Source organism: Sesamum indicum, linkage group LG3 (assembly GCF_000512975.1).
Source record: "Sesamum indicum cultivar Zhongzhi No. 13 linkage group LG3, S_indicum_v1.0, whole genome shotgun sequence".
Lineage (NCBI taxonomy): Eukaryota > Viridiplantae > Streptophyta > Magnoliopsida > Lamiales > Pedaliaceae > Sesamum > Sesamum indicum.
The window spans coordinates 10,323,421-10,345,763 of NC_026147.1; the positions used below are offsets into that span (position 1 = coordinate 10,323,421).

Genomic DNA, 22,343 nt, shown 5'->3' on the forward strand with positions numbered 1-22,343 from the left:
TACACATATATTTTAATCGATTTATATTTTATCTATTCAAAGGAGTTACATTAATCATAATAAATAGCATAGATAGATATAAAGTGATTCCCTGCGGCTCGTTTTCCCCGTCATTATTCATACTTTGCAATTCAACTCCTATATTCCAAGAGTTTATAAACTGACCTCATTATCTTATGTAATTATAATTTAGTCCATTGAAGCTATGATCAATACATTTGAATCGTACTCTATAATTTCATTTAGTACTTAGCGTCAGATTTTTCAATACTTGCAAATTGGTCCCTCAAATTCCGTGCAACTCCCTTTTTTAACCCAAGGAAACTTTTAATGAAACCAATTCTAAACTAAAAAACATGCCAAAAATAAATTGGAGAATATATCATGTAATATTCCTAAAATAACTTGATTAAATTACTACGGGACATCATAATTTAGCGCTTCTTTCCTGACTTGTGATAGTTGCTTATAAGACTGTGAAACTTACAAACAGTTAGTCATAATAATTTTGTAATTAATATCAACACTACTAAGAGCATTTAAAATTTTAAAAATAACGTAGAAACTTTTGTGTTCCCCCCCCACCCGCTGAAAATAAACTATAAACTCCAATAATGTGTAATACCTTATTATCTTTTTAGGTCTCGTTTATTTCGAGAATCGTATTAAATGAATGATTGGATTATTCTCTACTAAATGAATGGTAAAAGAAATCCTTATGGAAACAGAATGAATTCAATCAGGTGTTTACTTTGATGTATTCTACATGCTTTTGGTAGGAAAATTACCTTTCAGCTCTTCTTTACAAAATTTAATAGACAACAAAATACTTTTATTATTATTATTATTATCGTCAAATTTCAAGGGTATAATAGTCATCACATCTTGGTGCAACGTTAAGACAAATTTTATACCACCTCCCAAAATGATATTAGTTATTCAAATGTAATAATAAGTAGTGCAAGGCTTTAATTTTATACCGAGTTTCTATATAACAAAGTTTACATTGTATTAACCTTTCTTATACAGACTTATATATTAAAGTAAACGGAGTGTTAATATATTATAAGGTATTATAAACGGTCCTCAAAATTTCATTGGGGGTTTAGTCCAATTTCGTAGAAATTGAAGGATCTAATAATGAAATTGGAATTAAGATTCACAGGCACCGACCCTGTCAACACCACCACACTTAAGCAATTTCAACTCAATTCCACTGCTGAGACCCGCGTACACAGAGTGAGAGCTCTCTGCTGCTGCTCTGCTTCTTCGCCGAATTTCTTCGCGTGTGTGTCTCGTGGCGGTGTGGTGATGACGACACCGTGGTTGCGGCGGCGGCGGAGGCGACGAAGTGGGGACTGCTGCTGCTGCTGCTGCTTTTTCTGGTTCGCTGTTGCTGTTTTCTTCCTGCTGTTGGTGCTGAAATACAGTGTGTGCTCCGCGCGTCTGACGGGTGTGTGCGACCATGGGAATTTCAGCTTTCTCGTACCATTTTCACCGAAGAGGAAAGGCATATGATGTCTTCGGCGGCTGCTGAAGTTGTGGGATCCGGAGATCGCCGTGGGAAACGACAGTTGTTTTAGTTATTGGTTCAATTCCAGTAAACCTGATGCAATACAGCTGATTTGGGGTTAGAAATTGGTGAATTGGTATTGTTTTCAGGATGTTGATATTTTCGGGCAAGGGGTCTTTGTTTTAATGTCACATTAATTAATGTATATGTTGCACTAGTTAAGACAGTGTTATATGACTCACCATGTGTGAGTGTAATGGTTAAAGTTGAAATTTCGTCAATATATTTAAAGTTATGGATTTAAATTTTATTGCAAGTTTGGTATTTTATATTACTTCACCTGAGTATTTGTGTTATTTTATGTGGGTTTATTGTAATTTGTTTATTGTGTTTAGTTATATTAATCTACTAATTGAACCAAAATATTACATAATGTATTAGCTATCGATATAAGAATGTAATTATCGCTTAAAAAAAAAAAGTGTTATGTGAAACATGATGTACTAGTGTAGTGGTTAAGTTTGAGATTCCATGAATAAGTTCGAGATCATAGATTCGAGTTCCACTAGATATGTGGGTATTTCAGTGGAAATTCTTGTCCGGGCCAAGTTTGGTCAAACCAACCAAGCACAGGCAAGTATGATAGACTTGCTATGTAACTGATCACCTTTCTTGAACTGTACACCAATTGTACGACAAGTGTATTGTGTCATATGATTAGTTCAGGTCGGCTGAGCTGGGTCTGCCTACCTGTATTTTATATGATTTTATGTGAATATTTGTCTCTTTTTATGTAAATTTATTATAATTTGGCGATTGACTATAGTTAAATTGATGTATTAATTAAACTAATGTATTAGTTGTTGGAATTTTTTTTTATTTTTTTATTTTTTGTGTTTCAAGTAATCAAAACAACGTTTTGAAATATTACAATCGGATTTAGAAATTAAAAGTAATCAAAGCCACATTGGAACAAATAACATAAAACAATTAGAAATGCTATTTATGACAAGAAGTTTAAATCGAAAACTTACAACGAGAATTGTATCGTAACAATTCTCAGTCCAAATGAAGTCGTTAATTTAACTGAATCGCAAAATTATTGCTTGCCTTGAAGAAAATATACGTCCCGTATCAGTAGTGCACCGGGTTCAACGTAATTTCTTCCAAGATAAGACAGATACAATTATTTCGGTTTTAGCATTATACCGAATAACACCTCAATCAAACACTCAAAAGCTCGTAATCAAAACTTTGTAGCTCAAATCTTTAAAAAAAGAAACCTATAAAGGCCGAGAGAGAAGGGGGAGAAAAATCTCAACAAGATAGGGGATACCCAACTGGCGAGTGCCAGGAGGGTTCCCACAACAACTTGCAAAGTCTGATTGTTGTCAGGTGCATCCACAATCTTTTGTTTGCTTGCGGAATTGCAGGAGGTTTCCATGGTAACTCACTTCTTTAACTCAAGTTTCTCACAGACAGCGCGAACGATGCATTCAAAAAACGCACGGGTCCAATTGATACGGAGTATGCTCAAAGTTTTGGTCCAAGCGAATGCAAAACCTAAAGGAAGGACCTGCAATAAAGACGTTAGCACTCCGATGCCCAAATTAGTATTGAATTTTGGAGAAAAAAATCGTAAAAAATGAAATATAAGGAGAAATCGTGATAGAGTATTCAACTTCGTAAAGAAAATCATGTTAACTGTGCAATTTGAATGCTAAAGCAAGAATTCAGAGTGATTTTCAAATTCTGGAAGGAGTCCCACAGAGAGTTTGAAGGTACACATGTTGGTGGACCAAAGGTGTCGCTATTGTGGGGTTGAAGGTATGCCTATTGGAAAACTGAAGGTATATGCCCGCTAGAGATCTGAAGGTATGCTTGCTAGAGGACTGAAGGTGTCCTTGCTGGACGACTGAAGGTGACCGTTTTAAGGGGTGCTGAAACGAGAAATTGAAATAAAAATAAAGATTTCGTGAGTAAAAGGCAAAATATCACTTTTAGTCCTACTAGATAGGGCCCTTCTCACTCGCAGTCCCACGCTTTAAGTGTTCAATACCTTTAGTACCAAAACTCTATTCTTTTAACAGAAATGATCCTATTCCATTAACAACTAATGAAAACGGCACGTGACTTGTTAGTCAATTGGCAGCTAGCGAAAAAAAACAGAAGACCATGCTTGTATTTAGTTTTTGGAGGGAAAAAAAGGAGCCAAAAAAATATTTATTTGCTATTTATATATGTAAATAACCCACAAGCACCACACAATATTTTTATTTTTTTTATCACTTAATTTTGAGAGCAATAGGCTAAAAAATGTCACAAACATCTCAAAATACTTCAAATATTGTGTGATGTTTGAAGGAACAAAATGTTTCAAGGTATTGTAAGACTTTTGGGGGATGTTCTGGCACATTTTGGGTTTGTAAAGTGGTAGCATTTGATAGATTTTAAGCATGCAAAGTTGCACTTTACAACACATTTCATTAATGATCAAAATCAGTGAATTTCGGTATATTTTCTATTTTTTTGCAAATTAGTGCTTTTGTGCAATTTTAGTTTTTGTTTTTATTGCTTTCAGGATTTATACTTACACATCTAAACACAACATAAACTATAATTACTTGCAAAAAAGGCATATCCATTAGTCCTTTTACACATAATTCACCATTACTAAAAGGTCATCTAGTAATATATAAGAACATCCTTTTACACATAATTCACCATTACAATAGCATTAAATATTTGAAGTATTTTGAGATATTTGTGACATCTTTTGGTCTATTGCTCTCAAGAAAAAAAGATGAAAATGTTATGGTGTTTGTAGGTTATTTACATATATAAATAGCAAAAAAATATTTTTTTTGGCTCCTTTTTTTTCCTCTAAAAACTGAACACAAACATGGTCTTTGTTTTTTTCGCTAGCTGCCAGTTGACTAACGGCACGTGACAACTCACATGCCGTTTCCGTTAGTTGTTAACGGAACAGAACAATTTCTGTTAAAAAAATAGAATTTTGGGACTAAAGGTGTTGAACACGTAAAGCATGGGACTGCAAGTGAGAAGGGCCCTATCTAGTGGGACCAAAAGTGATATTTTGCCTGAGTAAAATATGGATAAAAAGCACGAGTTGAGAGTTGCAGCGAAATAACAAGACAATTTCCAGCTTCTTGAAAGTCTCTCTGTTGGGAGATGCTACCTGTATTTATAGAGAAAGAGTCCCTCTTCACAGGGACTCTGTATGTGAGTTGTATTTCCAAAAGAGAAGGCAAATATTTAGGGATAATGTACGATCTTATCTCCTCCTTGACTTGAGCAGCACGTCTTTAGTTGGGGGAGGACTCTTACTTCTATAAGGAGTTCTTTCTAGGTCAAGGAGTTCAGCTTCTTGAGGTCACTTCCCTTTTTCTGGGCTGGGCTTGGAAGGTGGATTTAAGGTCCGGTAGGCCTTGTACCAAGTCACCTTCTTAGGCCGAACTAAGCTTATCTTAGGCTGAGCCTAGTAATTTTTCAGCGGGCCTTTCTCATGATATGGGATTTCTATAATGTTATGGACCTCTCGTTTCTTTCTTCTTTTTAGATCGTTTGGGCTTTTTAGATCGTTTGGGCTTCTTTGAGGCAACCTATTGTTATGCACGTCGCTAATCATAATAATACATCAATATCAAAAGGATAATTATTTATATTCTTTTTTGGTAAGGAAACAACAAAAGGCCAACAATGTTATATAACACAAACATATGTAAACAAGAATGAGAATCAGCTAGCTTATGACAATCAATCTGAATTACTCCCAATATGGAGCGAGGGAGCGGGCCAGTGATCCGTTTCGACAGCGCCAATAGCATCTGCCGCATCCCCTTTTGTTACCCTTAAACGCCCAACACACTCTGAGGAAAGCCTTAAATTTACCCCTCCTGAGCCCCTGGTGAGCCCGTCTCATCCACGCCTCAACGGATAGACCCACACGACCAAACGACCTCCACGGAATGTGCTACAAACCCATACCAACTGGACGAATGAGCAGTCGAAAACATGCTCAAAGCCATCCTCCTCATGGATCAAAGTATCGGTCGGTATCCGATAATATCAACTGATCCTATATATTATTTGGAATCATTTGGTGTCATCGATAATCTTTGATGTTATCGAATATTATAGTTGATACAATGATATTATCATTTGAATCTAATTATAAAGTCGATAATATCAATTTTTTTCATATTATTATGATGTGATGGTTGAAACAATTATATAAAATAAAGAATAGAAAGAAAAAATCATACTCTTTGTGGCCCAGTGGGATAATTAATTACACCAGCCCCCGACTAGGACCAAAATTACTTATGCATCCTTAGTCACAGAAAAATTCATGGCGAGACTACCCTTGGACGTACAAGAGAATAAAAAAATACCTATATAGTCACAATAATTGTCTGTAAGAACCAGACAACTCACCTTCACCTCTGTGTGTTCGTCGTGTGAAGGCCCTTCTGCTTGGACTGTGTATTTTTTTAGAAGGAAATTGATCCCAAAATGTTATGCTATATTTTTCCAGTAATGGGAGTGTGATTGTTGGATTTTGCTTTTGTCTGATTCTTGTTATTACTAGAACTAATGAGGAAATAAATTTGTAAAATATTGCAATTTTAGTCCTATAAATTTATGGGGTGATACTTTTAATCCTGTTGAAATAAATTAATTCTGCAATTAAAAAAAATCAACAATTTAAGGACGAGATACTCTAACTTCTAACTTCTATGAAGGGAAGCGCCACGCTGACCGAAACGACATGGCTCCATACCAAATATAACTCTTGCCCTGTACCAGATTATTATTTCGAAATCTAATTTAAATAAGTATTCCGGAGGTGAATTAGAGTAGAGGAAAGCCCTCGTGTGTGACGATCTGAGGAAAACGATTCAGTAAGTGGTCATGATGAAAATTCATAAATTTGCTGAAGAAGTGTATGTATTATGCATACGACACGCTAATTGGGGGATTTCCAGCTCATTTAATAAGTTTTCGGGTTTATACTTTGATTTTTTTAAAAATTTAAATTTTTTAAATATTTATTTATTTATTTTCTCATACAAAATACTGAAAAATGGTAAATTGAAAAAATTACAAAAATTAATCTTTTTTTTACAGTTTCAAGCTTTTTAGTTGTAGCAAGTAGATTAGATATCTAAAAACTACATCCCTCACAATTTTCATTACCTATAACATTATTACCAATTTCATGACATGCTAAAACTCAACAATGTCTACAATGAGGCATGTGGTTGAGGGCTACAAAGTCAAAAAGAAGCTCTCATTAGCAACCATATATATATAACACCTCACTTTAGGTTAAAATTGGGAAATTAAATAGGCTAAATTATTCACAACCAATACTTACATAGGGTTTTGACTTCATTGAGCCTCATGGATAAGAGATTTAAAATAAAGGGTAAATTACAACAACCTCTTTTGAGGTTTGGTATATTTAAGAATATCTTTTCGTTGTTCGGTAAATTGCTAATATCGCTTTGATTTTAACAGTCGTCTAGCAATTAGCTCAATCTGTTAGTTTTTGTTATGTTTTTCATCTTTCTTTTGTGGTGAACTGACCAACATGCCCTCGTAGACTAAAAACTATAATTTCTTTTATGGACTTAGTGGATAATTTTATCATCCATCCACTCCCTCCGATTTTTTTTATAAATTTTTATTTTTTTTAAGAAAAATACAATAAGGGTAAAGTTGACAATTTCATACATCCATCCAAGGAGTACATAATTTCATCAAACATCAGAGGGTATTTGTAATTTTTCAAATAATAAGAGAGTGTTCGTAATTATGCCAAAACTCAAGAAAAGTGGTTATAATTTACGCTAAAATATATTATATTTGTTTTAATTCAAATATTATGTCTTTTATGTATATTCAACTTTCCCTTAAAACCCAAATAAATAAAACTAGAAATGTATCGAGCACAAGTTTGGGTCATTATCGTGCTGTTCATAAATAAGGAATTTCGAAATATATGTATATTATTTCATATATTCTATTTTATTTTAATTTCACGTCTCATTTATATTCAAATTTCCCATAAAACCCAAATAAATAAAACTAAAAATGTATCGAGCACAAAGTTAGGATCGTCCTATCCATTCACTATAAGAAATTTTGACAAACTATATATCTTTTTAGTTAAGATATTCTGTTCATATTTTATTCATATTCAACGTTTTCCTGAAATAAAAATAAAAAAAAAATAAAAATTCATCGAGATAAGGTTATAGGATTATTCATCGAGACAAGGTTATAGGATCGTGGAATCCGTCATTTCCTCTCTAACGTTGCATATATATATTTATAATATATATAGATAAATAAGTGCAAAATTCAAGAAAATTTATAGAAAAATAGAAAATTTCTCAGAGAATTCTATGTAAGTGAGATATGTACTACAAGTGGTCTTATATAATGGCACTTTAAATGTTGGGCATAGTCAATCGAGAAGTACACATAAACCTGCACCACTTGTACATAATTGTGATTAATTAAGAATGAAAAGGAAATGAGATGTGCAGTCATTACATGTTAGGTGGGCTAAACAACCACTTTCAGTTCACTTGCAAACCATTCCTTTTTTTTTAATTTATTTTTTTGGTAAATTACAACCAGCTCCCTAAAATTTATCATAATTATACACATCTTGTTATTTTTTAAAAAATTATAAATATTCTTTTGAAATTACGAATACCCTAACAAATACCCATTTGTGAATATTTGTAATTTTAGGGGTTTTTTTTTTATAATTTCTTAAAAAATGAAGGGGGATTTGTAATTATGATAAACTTTAAGAGAGACCGTTGTAATTTATTTATTTATTTTAATTGTCGGAAATTTATTCAACTGCTTATGACTTAGTAAACTTGCCATGGTTTCAGCAACTCACTCATTTTCCCTTCATTGCCAAGTCAAAATATTACGTAATAACAACAATAATTTTAATTGTAGATAACCGTAGTGATTGATTCGGTCGTTAGTTCTTGGTGAGTCCCGCGATACCAAGTCCCGAAAAATCAAACCTTTTCGGTTTGATCGAATCACTTGTGGGTCCCACACACAGTACAGGGAGGGTGGTGATCGACGAATATTTCCGTGCCGATTGGCTGTGTGATAAGCTGTTAGGAATTGTTTGATAACAATGAACTGCATTGGCTGCTGAGTGAAGCATTGCACTATTGATCAAAGGTTACATGCGCAATAAATGATGACTAGTGCTTAAACATGTGGTACAAAAGATATGAAAGCAATCACTTGGGAAAATTTTTGGTAAAAGAGATGCAAACTTTTAGTGACTAGTGTGTGTAATGACTTGAATTCTCTGTAAAGAATGAATGAAATCTGTACAGTTCTGACTTAAAAGGTGAGCAGGATCATCATCAGCTGGAGAGCAGGCCGAGCAACGGCCCATGCTCGTTGCCGGTCGGTATCCACCAAGGCTTCAAGTCTTCACATTCATCGTCAACCGGAGCAGGCAAGTTGAGGTCAAGAAAGTCTCGAGTTTCTTGAATCTGTTTGTGAGCACTAGCGAATGGAGGATCGCTACTTTTCATGACATGATCACTGACTAAGTGTGATCTCTTGTGGCCGCCTAACGCTTGGCCGGATGGGAAGACTTTGAAGCAAATCGGGCATTCGTGGTCTTTACTCCTCTTGCCTACAACGTCTGAAACGATCTTTTCTGCAAAAACGTCGACAGGAGATTCCCTGCTGGTGCATTTGCTGAGCTTGGTGCTATCACTTTGGTTCAGTGAATTTTCAGTTTCAGGGCTGTTTTGGGTTGTTGGAGCACAGCTGCCTTTGAACTTCTTGTGGCTGGCTCTGTGTCCACCAAGAGCTTGGTAAGAAGGAAAGGCCTTTTTGCAGATTGCACACATGAATTTGCTGCTCTTCTCAAAATCTTGGCAGAGTTCAGAACCATGTGAACCGATGCTTTTCCTCTTGATTGAGCTTTTCTTCTTGCAATCTGATCCAAACTGATCCACCCCACTTTTCCTGTTCAAATTCTTGGGTGAGTTAACTTCACATTCGAATCGAAATTCGTCGGTCGAAACTCCTGATTTGCTTGTTATGTTGAAGTACCCTTCTCCTGAAGTTCTAAGTTCTGTTTGTTTCACCACTTTATCAGTTTTCTTGGCGCCTAGAGGTTCAGAACTAGTGCTGGATGACTCGAGAACCGAATTCACACCGGCCCGACTCCCTGTGTCCCTAGACAGCAGTATCAAACTCAGAGCAACCTCCTCTTGCTCCTGTTGATCAATCTCAGAAACACAGGGCGAAAAGTTCGAAGATGATGATTTCGTTGCAGACGTGTACCTTTTCGTTCTCTCGGATCTCTTCCTCCTGCAGAACGGCGTTGCTGCTTCGTTGTCTGACTGGCTGTCCACGATCAGCTTCCGGTGGTGATCATTGCAACCGTTCCAAGAATCTTGCTCCGCAGTATTTGCAGCCTTTCCATTCACCGAATGGCACTTCATGTGGCCAAACAAGGCCTTCCAAGATTGGAAGCTTTTCCCACATTCCTTGCAGAGTTTCTCTTGAAGCAAAGTATCTTTCTCAGTTATCTTTGGGAATTTGCTTGTCCTCTTTGGATTCTCCCTAAGCCGACAACCAAACGAACCACTGTCTTTAATCGAAACATCGGTCTTAGTAAGAGGAGGGAGTTTCTTCCTAGGAAGCTTGTCCTGATCAGATGATGATGAAGTGTTCATCAAATGAGACCTCATGTGGCCTCCCAAGGATCTACCACAGGGGAAGCTTTTGCAGCAGAATTTGCACATGTGTTTCAGTTCTTGATCTTCCTCCATAACTGGTCACTTGATTACACAGATCAAATGTAAAAATACAGATCAGAAACTGTATCAAGAACAGCTTAAATTCACATGGAAAATGGCAACGGAACAGCACAAGAGCAGAAGGTTGAGATCAAGAGGTTTCGGCTGAGAAAAACAAAGTGGGATTTGAAGTTCTTGAATGTTGAGCTGGTAGAGAGCAAGAAAGAGTCAGGGAATAAGCAAGAAAAGTGAATGAATTAAAGAAAGATGAGCAAGCCAGCAACTAAGACAGCTTCTCTCTCTCTCTCTCTCTCTCTCTCTCTCTCTCTCACTCTCTCTCTCTCTCTTTCTCTCTCTATCTTTCTGTTGCTCTTACTAGAAGTAGTAGTAGCTATAGGGTAGTTGAAAGTTGAAGAAAAGATCAAATTTCAAGAGAAGGGTCAGTTACCTTTGCTGCTAATAATAATAATAGTTGAGTTTCTCTCTCTTACACATAGTAGAGTTGGGAGGAGAAATCCATGCACCAAAGGAGGGAAACTCTAGCCGGATCCAGATCTCGCCGTATCAGCATCAATTATTCGATAAGTGTGTATTAAATTTTTTTATTATAATTGGTGTACAACTCACGAAAAACAATCGATATATCTGAGTGTAAGACAGACATTTATTATGTAGTTGGCTCGATTCAATCAAACGTGATTTGAATAAGAAAATATCCGATCCTATTATATTTATTGTGTAGTTGGTTCAATGCAATCAAATCCGATACGAAAAGAAAAAAAATAAAATTGTATAACACTTGTTGTAAAATTAGTTCGATTGAATCTAATTCGATCTGGGTAAAAAAAGATAAGCAGGGGTAAATTAAAGCAAAGAAAGATAGCAGCACGTCTACCCTCACTATGAATCTCTTGTGTCAACAGGGCAAGTATTATTTAGGTGGAACAATCCAATGGCTGAGAAAAATAGAGAAAGGAATTCTGAAAATTTGTTAAATCGATCCACTTATTAAATTTGATGTGGGGATATCTTATAAAAGCCATATCAAAACCTCTCAACAGTATATCCGCGACAAGCTCTGGATTCATTTTATTAATTCAAGATCTTTACGACCTGGCCCTGATGCATTCTAAACCCTATTAAGTATGGACTTACTGTAACCATTCGTTCATTTTGGTGTCTAGTTTACGTGAAATCGTTCAATTAGATAAAATTTAAAAATAACTGCATTGTATGCAGAGGGTACAACTATTGCTACCCTAATATTCGTAAGACATCGGAGGGCTATAATCGGGCCTTCCCGATGTGGTTCTAATAGAGATTTGTTTTGTAGGTTTATAATCGAAAAAAAGTAACTTATACTTCATTCTTTGAGGTTAGCAAATTCCTTCTTAAAGGCTTTTGTTCTGAGTTTTCGATACAACAAAATTAAAAAATAATAATTAAAAAAAGAGTATTCTTTGCTTTGTCATGGTAGTAAGGAAGCCCAGAATGGGAAGTGAGAGATGGGGAATTCCACTCTTTGTCTTTGGCAGTTATTCTTTTGGACTTTCTCTCTCTGTCTCTCCGATCAGCTGTAGAGGTTCTATTCTCTAGTTGTTATTACAACATGGAAACAAAGATCCACAATGTGGGGGTGGGGTCCCCTTTTAGTTGTCAACACTGCTCTTCTTCACCTGTCATTCATCCTTTCTTACTTTACTCTTCTCAATTTTGTTGCTCATATCATTTTGCTTTGAGTTTAAAGCACACCTCACTTACTAATCATATATATAAATATTTGCACTTTCTCCACAAACTTGCTGTCCTGATGACAACATACTAACATGATATGACACGAATACAATAATACGTAATTTATTAGATTACGATACGACTCCTACACAAAGAGATAAGTATACGGATTAATATATATATATATATGTATATATATCTAATTAGTAAATAATTTATAAAAATAGAGATACAGTATATATAAAATACGTTCATTTCAATTACAGTGTTGGATATAAGCGAATGTCATTTATAGTATATGATTTTGTTGTAAAAAACCAGAAAAGGGTATAATATTAAAAAATAAAAAGAAGGTAATGCAATGAAATTAAAAAGGATAAATACTATTTATTTTTAATTAATTTTATAATCCTTAAACTTATAAAATATACAAAAAAATAAAAATAAACTATCATAATTTATTAAAAACTGTGTTGGACATATTATCACCCTTGTCAGTGTCGTTTGCTCATTTTCTGTGCCTCGATTCATATCATATTGGAATTTTTTCTCTGGTTTATTTTTAAATACGTTATATTGCATGTTCGATATCTACAAAAATAATGTTGAAGTTGTGTTTGTATCCAGCACGTATCAAACACCACGTATAAAGATTTTTGAAGCATCCGTGCATTGAAACAAAATTGCGAATGTTTATTGATTCAAATTCTTGTATTTTCATGTCTTTATGCTATTTGCATCGACCTTACTCAAATTTGAATTTTTATTACCTCTCTAATATTATTAGGCCAAAAGATTTTTTTTTTAAAAAAAAAAGAAAACAGAGAAAATATTCAAAGATCAAAGGGTCATTAATTAATCTTACATATACAGAAACAATAATCCATTTTTCCTAAGATGTTAATATAAAGTTTCCTTTCAAAATCGAGGTATAAAAAAATGAGAAAACAAAAAATTTAATTATTTAATATTGTCTCCTAATTTAACACATGTTAAAGTATTCGATCAGAGATAAAATGGGAGACAGAAATTTTTATTTAATGTATATTAATTAGTTTTTAAAAGTTGAAAGTGTTTAAATGAATACATGAAAGAAAAGTGATATCAAACTAATTAAATTTTAAAAAATACTAACTTTACATGTATACACATCAAGAAATAGTGTTAGTAACAACACAAATGTTTGCAAGATAGCGGCATTCGTTGCTAATTTACAGTGGGAATCAATTTAGTATGAAATTATTTATATGGTAGTTAGTTCGATGCTGATTTTAGCATCAAATTTTATTGTTGATTTTGTTAGAAAGTTTATATACTTACGACAATATTTGTTAGTAAGATTTTTTAGGAAAATCTTTTAGAATTTTGGATCAATATGAGCTACAAAGTTTTACGATAGTAAAATTTATTTCTAATTATAAAAAGAAGAAATTTTATTTTTAATGTTAATTTTGTATTCACAAGAATAGGGGGTCGACACTTTTGTCTTCTGTTTTACGGATTTTTTGAAATAGTTTTAAAATTAAGAAAACTCGGCACACTTAATTAGTCCTATGCTTTACAAAATTTTGAAAATAATTTTAAAATCAGAAAAACTCGACATATTTCATCCCATATCCAAGTTTCCATTAAAAAATAGACAGCAATGACACATACAATATATGCGTCCATCAGTTGTGTGGACAACCAGTCAATAGACAAGTTAATAAACACACGTATTGCCTAGGGAGGTAAATTGCTACATTTTGAATAATAAAAGGGGGTAAATTACTATTTTATTTTTCATAAAGGGGTTGTTTGTCTATTTTTCATAATACAGGTTGGTAGATTGTAATTTACCCCTTTTTAAACTATACACCAATTATATAATAGTTGTACTACCCTTAACGTATAGTTGATTCATATCTAGCCAAATTTTAATGACTAGTAAAAGATAAAGTACACAAAGATTAATTTCTCTATACATAAAAGTCAATAGGAAAAAATGCAAGCAACCTCCTTATGATATCCCAAATGAGCAAATTACTCCCTTATAAAAAAATAAATAGCGATTTACCTCTGTGTATTTTTGAAAATACAATACTTTACCCCCCTATAATTTTTAAAATGAAGCAATTTACCTCCTTATATAGGAAGGTAAATTGCTTCATTTTAAGAAGTACAGAAGGGATAAATTGTTATATTTTTTTTCATAAGGGGATAATATGCTCATTTTCAATATGGGTAAATTGTTATTCACCCAAGTCAATATTATACAAATCGAGATATCCACCTTTTTAGCCGATTCACGCAACTATTCTCGCATTTAACCTAAGCTACATTCTATTGAGGAAAGAAAATGACGAACACAAGTACGAAATATTCATAATTAAAATATCTTAATTTAAATTAATAGGTGTAGCATATTCTATGTATATGCATAATTTTAATATTATTTAAAATTAAATATTTATATAAATTATATTATTCCATTTTTATAGAATAAAAAAATACTTAAAAATAATATATATATATATATAAGATAATAAGTTAATATTATTATTTTGATTTATAAAACTATATTGATAAACAAAGATACATAATGTTGAAAAAATTAAAAAGTAGTTACGGAATACCAAAATAAATGGAAAAGTAAAAAATCGTATTGATTAATTTAAATTTTAAAAAAACAATGGACCACAATTAAGTAAGACACCAAAAGGGTGCTCTCACTTAATAATAAAATATAGACGCTTGCTAGCTTTTGAAAGTGTGTATTTTATTTACAACATATGCTCTTCAAATTATTTAAATTAAGTTCATTTAAGTTAAAAGTTATACGTTTCTTCTCCACCAACTTTTACAACCTATTGATAGAATTGCATATATTAGGGTTCGTTTGGTTTAAGTGAGAGAAAAATGAAAGTGGAAGGGGGAGGAGAAGTGAAAGGGGGAAGGGGGGAATAATAGTTTTCCTTTAAGTTGTTTGGTATGATTGGAAAGGGAGTAAATCTTAAATATTTTTCCTTGTTTGATACGAGAAAAACAGTTTAAGAAAAAAGGATTAACTTTTATTAAATTACCCTTCTCTTCACTTTGTATTAGAAAATAAATAAATTAATATGATACTAATATAACTTTAGTATATCAAAATTTAAAAATCTTGTTAATAAAAATATTTATCAAATAAAAATAAGAATATCTTTTATTAATAAAAATATTCATCAAAATGAGTATCGTTCATTTATTCTAAACTATTTAATTTAAATAAATAAAAACTACCAACAAGATTGTTGACTTTGATGCAACAGTTTTTCGGTAATTCTGTTAATTTTTTTTCTTTTGCAATTATGTACGGTATTATCAGCAAGATGGTAAAAAAACAAATTGGAGAAATTATATATATATGGGTAATAGAGTAAATAAAAATAAAAACTGTACTTTTTGGCTTTATACTTTCACTTTTCGACCTAACTTTTGGCCGAAACAAAATTGGACTTCGAAGGAATATCATATACATCTAGTTATACTTCACCTTCATCTCTTCCTCCCAACCAAACACAAGATTATCTCGTATACATCCATTTTGACTTCCACTTCTCTTATTCCTCCATTTCCCACCCCAACCAAACACTCTTAATAAACTTCAGTTTTTCTCTACTTTTCACTTTTATTTTCAAATACTTTCACCAAAACTCACAATTTTCTCGATAGTTTATTTTCAGTACTACGAGAGCAGAAGCTACAGCAACCCCCCTGAGCACAACTGTCGTCACAAATTGAGGCAGCACTAAACTTGCTTAAACTATTGCCGTAGCTTGAAGTAGTGCCGGCCCTTACTCGCTATAATTAAGCCGGCTAGCTAATATTCTCACATCGCAAAACTCGCAATTTTAAGTATTTCTTACTTAAAATTTATTATTATTGTTCCTTACTTTGGTACAACCCTTTAAGCCGGCATTTCATTCCAAGATTTAGCTGTACATTGTCCCTCTAATGTTCCCACTCTTTTGTTCTTTTTTATTACATGTCCATACTTATGTTAAAGTGATTTTTAATTAATTAACACCTTGTTTGGGAGTGACTACGAGGAAACATCTGCTGAACTACTTTTTGTTTTGTTGGTAATCTTTTTTAAAGTTGATAAGCATGTGCATGCACATTGTGTAAGGTGAGTGTTCATGCACTATTATATATGTATGGAACAATTAATCTTGTGATTGGCTAAGGAATCTTTATTTGATCTCAAGAAGGAATAATAAAGATCGATGTTAAGTATCTCAAGTATGTTAAACTCTCGAATCAAATGTCGAAATGAGTTCTGAATGTTCTGCAGTACGGTTAAGTTATTTTTCCTGTATTATAAATCACTGTAGCTTAAAAATTATTTACGTCAATTCTTCCTATCACAGTTAATCATAATTAATTAATATTTACAATAATTTTAATTGTGGTTAAAATATTTTGATGTGTTTTTAGAGGCATGATTGATGTTATGATCTCTGTTGCAGGAACAATGGCTAATAGCCATTGCATACACAGTCATGGTTATATAATTATCATTTAAGGTAAATTACAACGATCTCCCCTAAGGTTTGGTATAATTACGAATACTCCTTTTTTGTTTCAAAACTTACAAGTACCCTCTGATATTTGATGAAATTGTGTAATCTTTGAATGGAGGTATGAAATCGTCAACTTTGTGCTTGCTGTATTTTTTTGTTAAAAAATAATCAGATGGGATGGATGGAAAAATTTAAGAATTTATATTAAAAAAACAATATCTACTTAGTCCATAAGAAAATTAAAAAATTTAAAAAAAATAAATAAAATTATAATTTTTTATCCACTACATGTGCTTGTTAGTTAAATTATGACTATTCAGAGTGTCTCATCAAACATTTAAAACGTGTTTTTTCTATTTTTTTTTTTCAATGTGTAAAGGTGCCAAACATTTAGCATAATATCATCAAAAGCACAATTATTTCTTACAATGTATCCGTGCCATGACCCCGTTGCACCTTTTTACCATCCCTCAAATGAGGGATGTTAATGGATAGGATAAGACCCTACTCCAACTCATAACATAATTTAGAGACCCAAACCCAAACCCAGTGGTTATTCGTATACCCAAATCTAGATTCAGACCCATTAAAAAAATATAGATAGGATCTGAGTTGAGTTTCCACCAATCAATGCCCATGGGTCTTTGTACTCAACCTGGACAAAAATATATCTATTTTTTTCCCAAAAATCATCCAATTATGTTATTTAATCGGCAAAAATGTAAAGTGAAGATGAAAATAATTATTTCAATGAGGTTTTAGTATAGCTAGCGAAATTGAGGCCATACGACCTAAGGTCATGGGTTTGAACCCCACTATATGCGAGGAATGTTGTTTAACTGCATAATAGGTGTTGTTCAAATTTAAATCATCCGCTTCAAAAAAACAAAATGAAAATAATTACGCCACAAAGCATCGAATTTTTCTTTGAAAATTAATTACCCAAAATTAGCATATCATATCAAGACCAACGACGTGGTAGATAATACAAAAAAATTTTGTCCAAACCAGATACCGTCAAACTAAACTAATCACAGAGTAAGTATATCACGCTTGCTATGTGATTGGTTAATTTCTTGAACTGTATACAAATCACACAACAAATATATTATATTTACCATATAATTAATTCAACTTTGATTGAGTCGGATTTGGAATAAAATTTTCCTATAATAAGACATGTATGGTAGATGTATTCCTCTAATTCACTAAATGTGATAACTTCCAACACCCCATATCTTTGTTCGAATTATTTCTCACAAACTTTAAGCAAAATAGAAGAATTTACTAATATTACAAACACAAAAAACACATACTGTGTTTAAAATTTCTTATTTCACCTTCACATGCACATATATAAACGTATATATTGTTTTAAAGGATTAAATATATTTTTGATCTTATAATTACTTAAAGTATTTGGCATTTTCGTCTTGTCACCGTTGGGAAGAGTGAACTCCAATGAAAAGGACTAAAATTGCCGAATTAAAAGATGCAAAACCAAAATGTTCCTCTAGAAAGTTGAAAATAAAAATATAGGCAAAAATGAGCTTATAGGAATAGTAGCACAATTTTTCAGGTTAGAAGTATGAACTCCAGCGAAAAACTGATTGAAATCATGAAAATTGTAAAGATACAGGACCAAATGCTATCTTAGAATGTTAAACAAACGAAAACTCCGAATTATCTAAGTTACGAAACTAAGCATGCATTTAAGCCTATTTTTAATCATTTCAGATATATATATCGTGTTACTTATGGGTATAAATTAAAAAAAATCTAAATTTATCAGTAAATGTTGTGACTACACCATTTTCAATAATAATAATACTAACAACAACAACAACAATAATAATGATAATAAGGGTAAAATACACTTTGTCTCTCTGAACTATTCATCACGTAATATTTACCCCCCTAAACTAATAAATAACGCACTTACCCCCTTGATTGGATAAAAATGCTCCTCATGAACCGAACATTATATTATTTTCAATATATTTTAGTATTTTGCACATTAAACCATCACCAAATTATTTTTTTGATTACTTTTTTTAATAAGTGAAGAATTTAAATAATAAGTGGAGTATAAATTAATATATATAGCAGATACACAATATATATAGCATATAAATTAATATATGCTTCTTAAAAGAAATTGAAAAATATATATATGCTTAACCCAAAGTTAAATATTTTTAGAAAAAAATAAATATATTTTATCATATTTTTTAAAGAAAATATGTTAAAAAAAATATGTAATTGTTCATTTTTATCTACAAGAATAAATAGTTAATAACTTAATTTTATTACCAAAAGTAATAAAATCTTTTCATAAACTTTTTTTTTGTGTATTTATTATACTCATGATTTATTAGTTAACTTTGAGGCTGTAAAAAAAATAAAATTCAAACTATTTAACTCACTATTTATATTTTACTTTATTACAAATAAAATATATTTTTTTCTAATTAAGAAACTTTTAATTAATCTTAAAATTCATAATTATAAGAAAAAATTCTTTGAACTAAATATATATATAATACAAGGGCAATATTATCTAAAAATTTAATTATATAGGGTAAGTGTTACATTTGTTAGTTTAGGGAAAGCAAAATGTATTTTACCCTTATATTATTATTATTATTAATAATAAAAATAAATAAATAAATAGGGATGATTTTTGCATATTCAAATATATGTATGGACAAAGTAACTTGACTTGTGAGCAAAGAGTAGCATGGATTTGGGCAAAGTGATGCTCAAATTGACAAGAAAAGCCCTTCCAAAGAAAGGCTGGCCACTTGCCTTGTCACATTATTATCTAGAAGAAAGATAAGATGCCCTTCTTTTTTGCCACAATGCAACAATTAATTCACAATTTATAAGCCTAAGGTAGCTACAATCACCAATACTTCTGGATTTTGTCTATGTTGCTACTACTAGATTTTGTAGCTACCCTTAGGCTTATATATTATGAATTAATTTAGTTAGTTTACAATTTGTGTATGCACCGGATTGAGATTCGTGATGACCTGGAAGCACATGTTGGATGAAATCCATTTGAGGTCCTCGAGCAGATGAAAGGGTCGGCCTGTAGCACCAGGTCATTAGACTTGGTAAGATGGCCCTTATTTGAAATCCTCGGATGTCAAAGTTAGATTTTGATTGAGGTTGTAGGGGTCACAAAGTTTGATCTCATTGTAATAATATGTACCTGCATAATATAGCCTCTTGTGTATTTATCGAAATCCACGTGTTAGAGCTCGTAAGGTCCACGTATTGACTAGGTAGCCATAAGATGGACTGAGGATCAATGACTAGCAATTGTGGTTATTGGGTCAGGTTCGATCCCTCTCGCTCGAAAAAATGCTAATCCCTGACTGTTTTGAGATTTTCATATTTTTCAGAGGGTAAATTCGCCTGTGCAATGCTTTTTATATTAAATCCCTATCAGTATCTCTACGAATATAAAAGAAAACTCCTTCTATACTTACAAACGGCGATTAATGACACTGCTGCACTAATTTTTTGTAAAGTCAAAAATACCCTTCATGATAAAATAACTAACTTATTCAATATTTAAAATTATATTAATTGATTAATCATTATATATATATTTTTTTATTAATGTAATGTATTGGTTTATATATTTTACTCTTATTTATAATATATTTTAAGTATGAAAATTTACTTATATGCATATAAAAACGACATACCACAACAACTAAATATATGTATATATATATACAAATATTATGTTAGTTCATTTTAACTTGGGTGAAAATTGAAATGGGAAAGATTTACACTACAAAGAAATTAGTCTAAGAACTTCATATGTCACGCAGAAAATAAAATTTATTTGTAAAATTCACAGCCCCTTTCTGAAATATTATGAAAAACCCCTTTAACTTATGACAAACTACAAATTATGTACCATGCTACTAAATATTTTATAGTAATTATAGTCAATGAAACACTTTAAACTAAAACTCTTTCTAGATAATATTAATCAACATCCTAGCTATATTAGGGTCTGCAGAAAATATTTTAAAAGATTTAAAAGCTCATAAATTTTTTAAATAAATTTAGCCAAAAATTCCGTATTTCTTTCTAACATATACTATTTTGTAGATTATACAATATAGTCTTTATCGATCTCGTAGCTAGTTATTTATCTTTTCCACACAAATCGCTAGTATCAAAGGTTATTCACCATGTAACAGAGATCATTGCAGTTTAGGCCTTACAAGTTAATTTTTTGTAATTTAGTCTTATTATTTTTAAACTCATCATATTTATAATTTAAAAAAAAATCAAAATTTTAGTTTCAAGCCTTAATTCGATAAAATTTATAATGGAAATAACCATGATTCCACCGAAAACTTATAGGTACACGTATCATGCACGTTTTGCTTAGTAAAAAGATTAACGAATCAAGGCTTGGACTAAAATTGTAAATTTTTGAAAATACAGGTGGAATATGAAAAATAATGGAACTAAAATTGCAAAAAGACGAACGTGTGAGACCTAAAATATAATTTTCTCCCACGTAATAGCAAGTACTATAATTTATTTGATAAACATTCATACTTGATTTATTCCGTATAAGAACAAATACAATATCTATTCCCATGTAGCTCAAGAAAAACCAAAGAAAGAAAACATCACATGAGATATACACCAAAATCGCTTCTCCCAATTTTCCTACTTGTATTTCTATAGATTTCCGTTAATAATAAGAAGCCCCCTTATGAAAATATAAATAAACAAAAAAACTCCCTGAAATAAAGAAAAATTGCAATCCAACCCCTCCACTTCTAAAATAATGGATAGATGCACTAGAAAAAATATGAGTATTTGTTATAATTAACAATCGCTGCACAACGACTATCAGTTATTATTTCTGTAAATGAAGTCAAAATATTAGCTATAGTTAAAATCTGTGTCAATATTTTGGTTAGAGTTAAAATCATAGCAAATATTGATTAATTATGATTAAAATTTAAGATTTTCGTATTAATTTTATTTGACCGTTGTAGATAGTATTAATCTATTATTACTTTTTAGCCGTAAATTAGTGTACATGGGGATCAAATAATCTTTTTTTTTTTTTTTTTTTTTTGATAATTTTTTTTTTTTTTTTTTTTTTTAGTGAGTGAGCTCTTTTCTTGAAATTTCAGGGAGTCGTGTGCCTTCTATTTGTAATATTATTTGGGAGTAAAATGCAATTAATTATATTTTTATTATAATTGAGTAATTATTAAGAGCATGAAAAGAAGTGAGAATTGAAAAAGTAAAGGTGGTTTTACATCGACTCTCACCCAAGCAATCTTTAATCCCAAGTCAAAGCAAAGAACTATCAATTAGGATGCTCTCATTTTCAGCGAACCAAACGCGGTACAATATTAATGAAACTGTACTTACTTGGAACACTCTAACTAATCCTACTTTAATTTAATTAAAACCCATATATATATGGTCCACATCACTACCATTAAATTGATTTAAATGGACATAATTAACATGATCATTAATTCATTATTATTATTAATTTTATGTATGGAGAAAGTGTAACTAATTAGAGCTGTAACTATGTAAATATTTTTAATTTCTTGGTTGTTGAGGGCACGGAAAAACATTTTCTATTGTTATGATCCTAAGGTGAAATGTAAAATGCACTACAAAAAAATAAATTATTTTCTATATTATAAACAACGA

General features: G+C 31.8%; 1 protein-coding gene across 1 annotated transcript; it reads right to left on the reverse strand.

The window, feature by feature from the left end:
- On the reverse strand, positions 8,722-10,974 carry LOC105157966 (zinc finger protein ZAT4-like). Its single transcript, XM_011074527.2, has one exon. It carries the CDS (start codon positions 10,375-10,377, stop codon positions 8,950-8,952), a length of 1,428 nt encoding a protein of 475 aa, XP_011072829.1. The 5' UTR covers positions 10,378-10,974; the 3' UTR covers positions 8,722-8,949.

Excerpts from the sequence above, each read along its gene's own strand:
- LOC105157966 (XM_011074527.2), bottom strand. The coding sequence starts at position 10,377 with ATGGAGGAAGATCAAGAACTGAAACACATGTGCAAATTCTGCTGCAAA.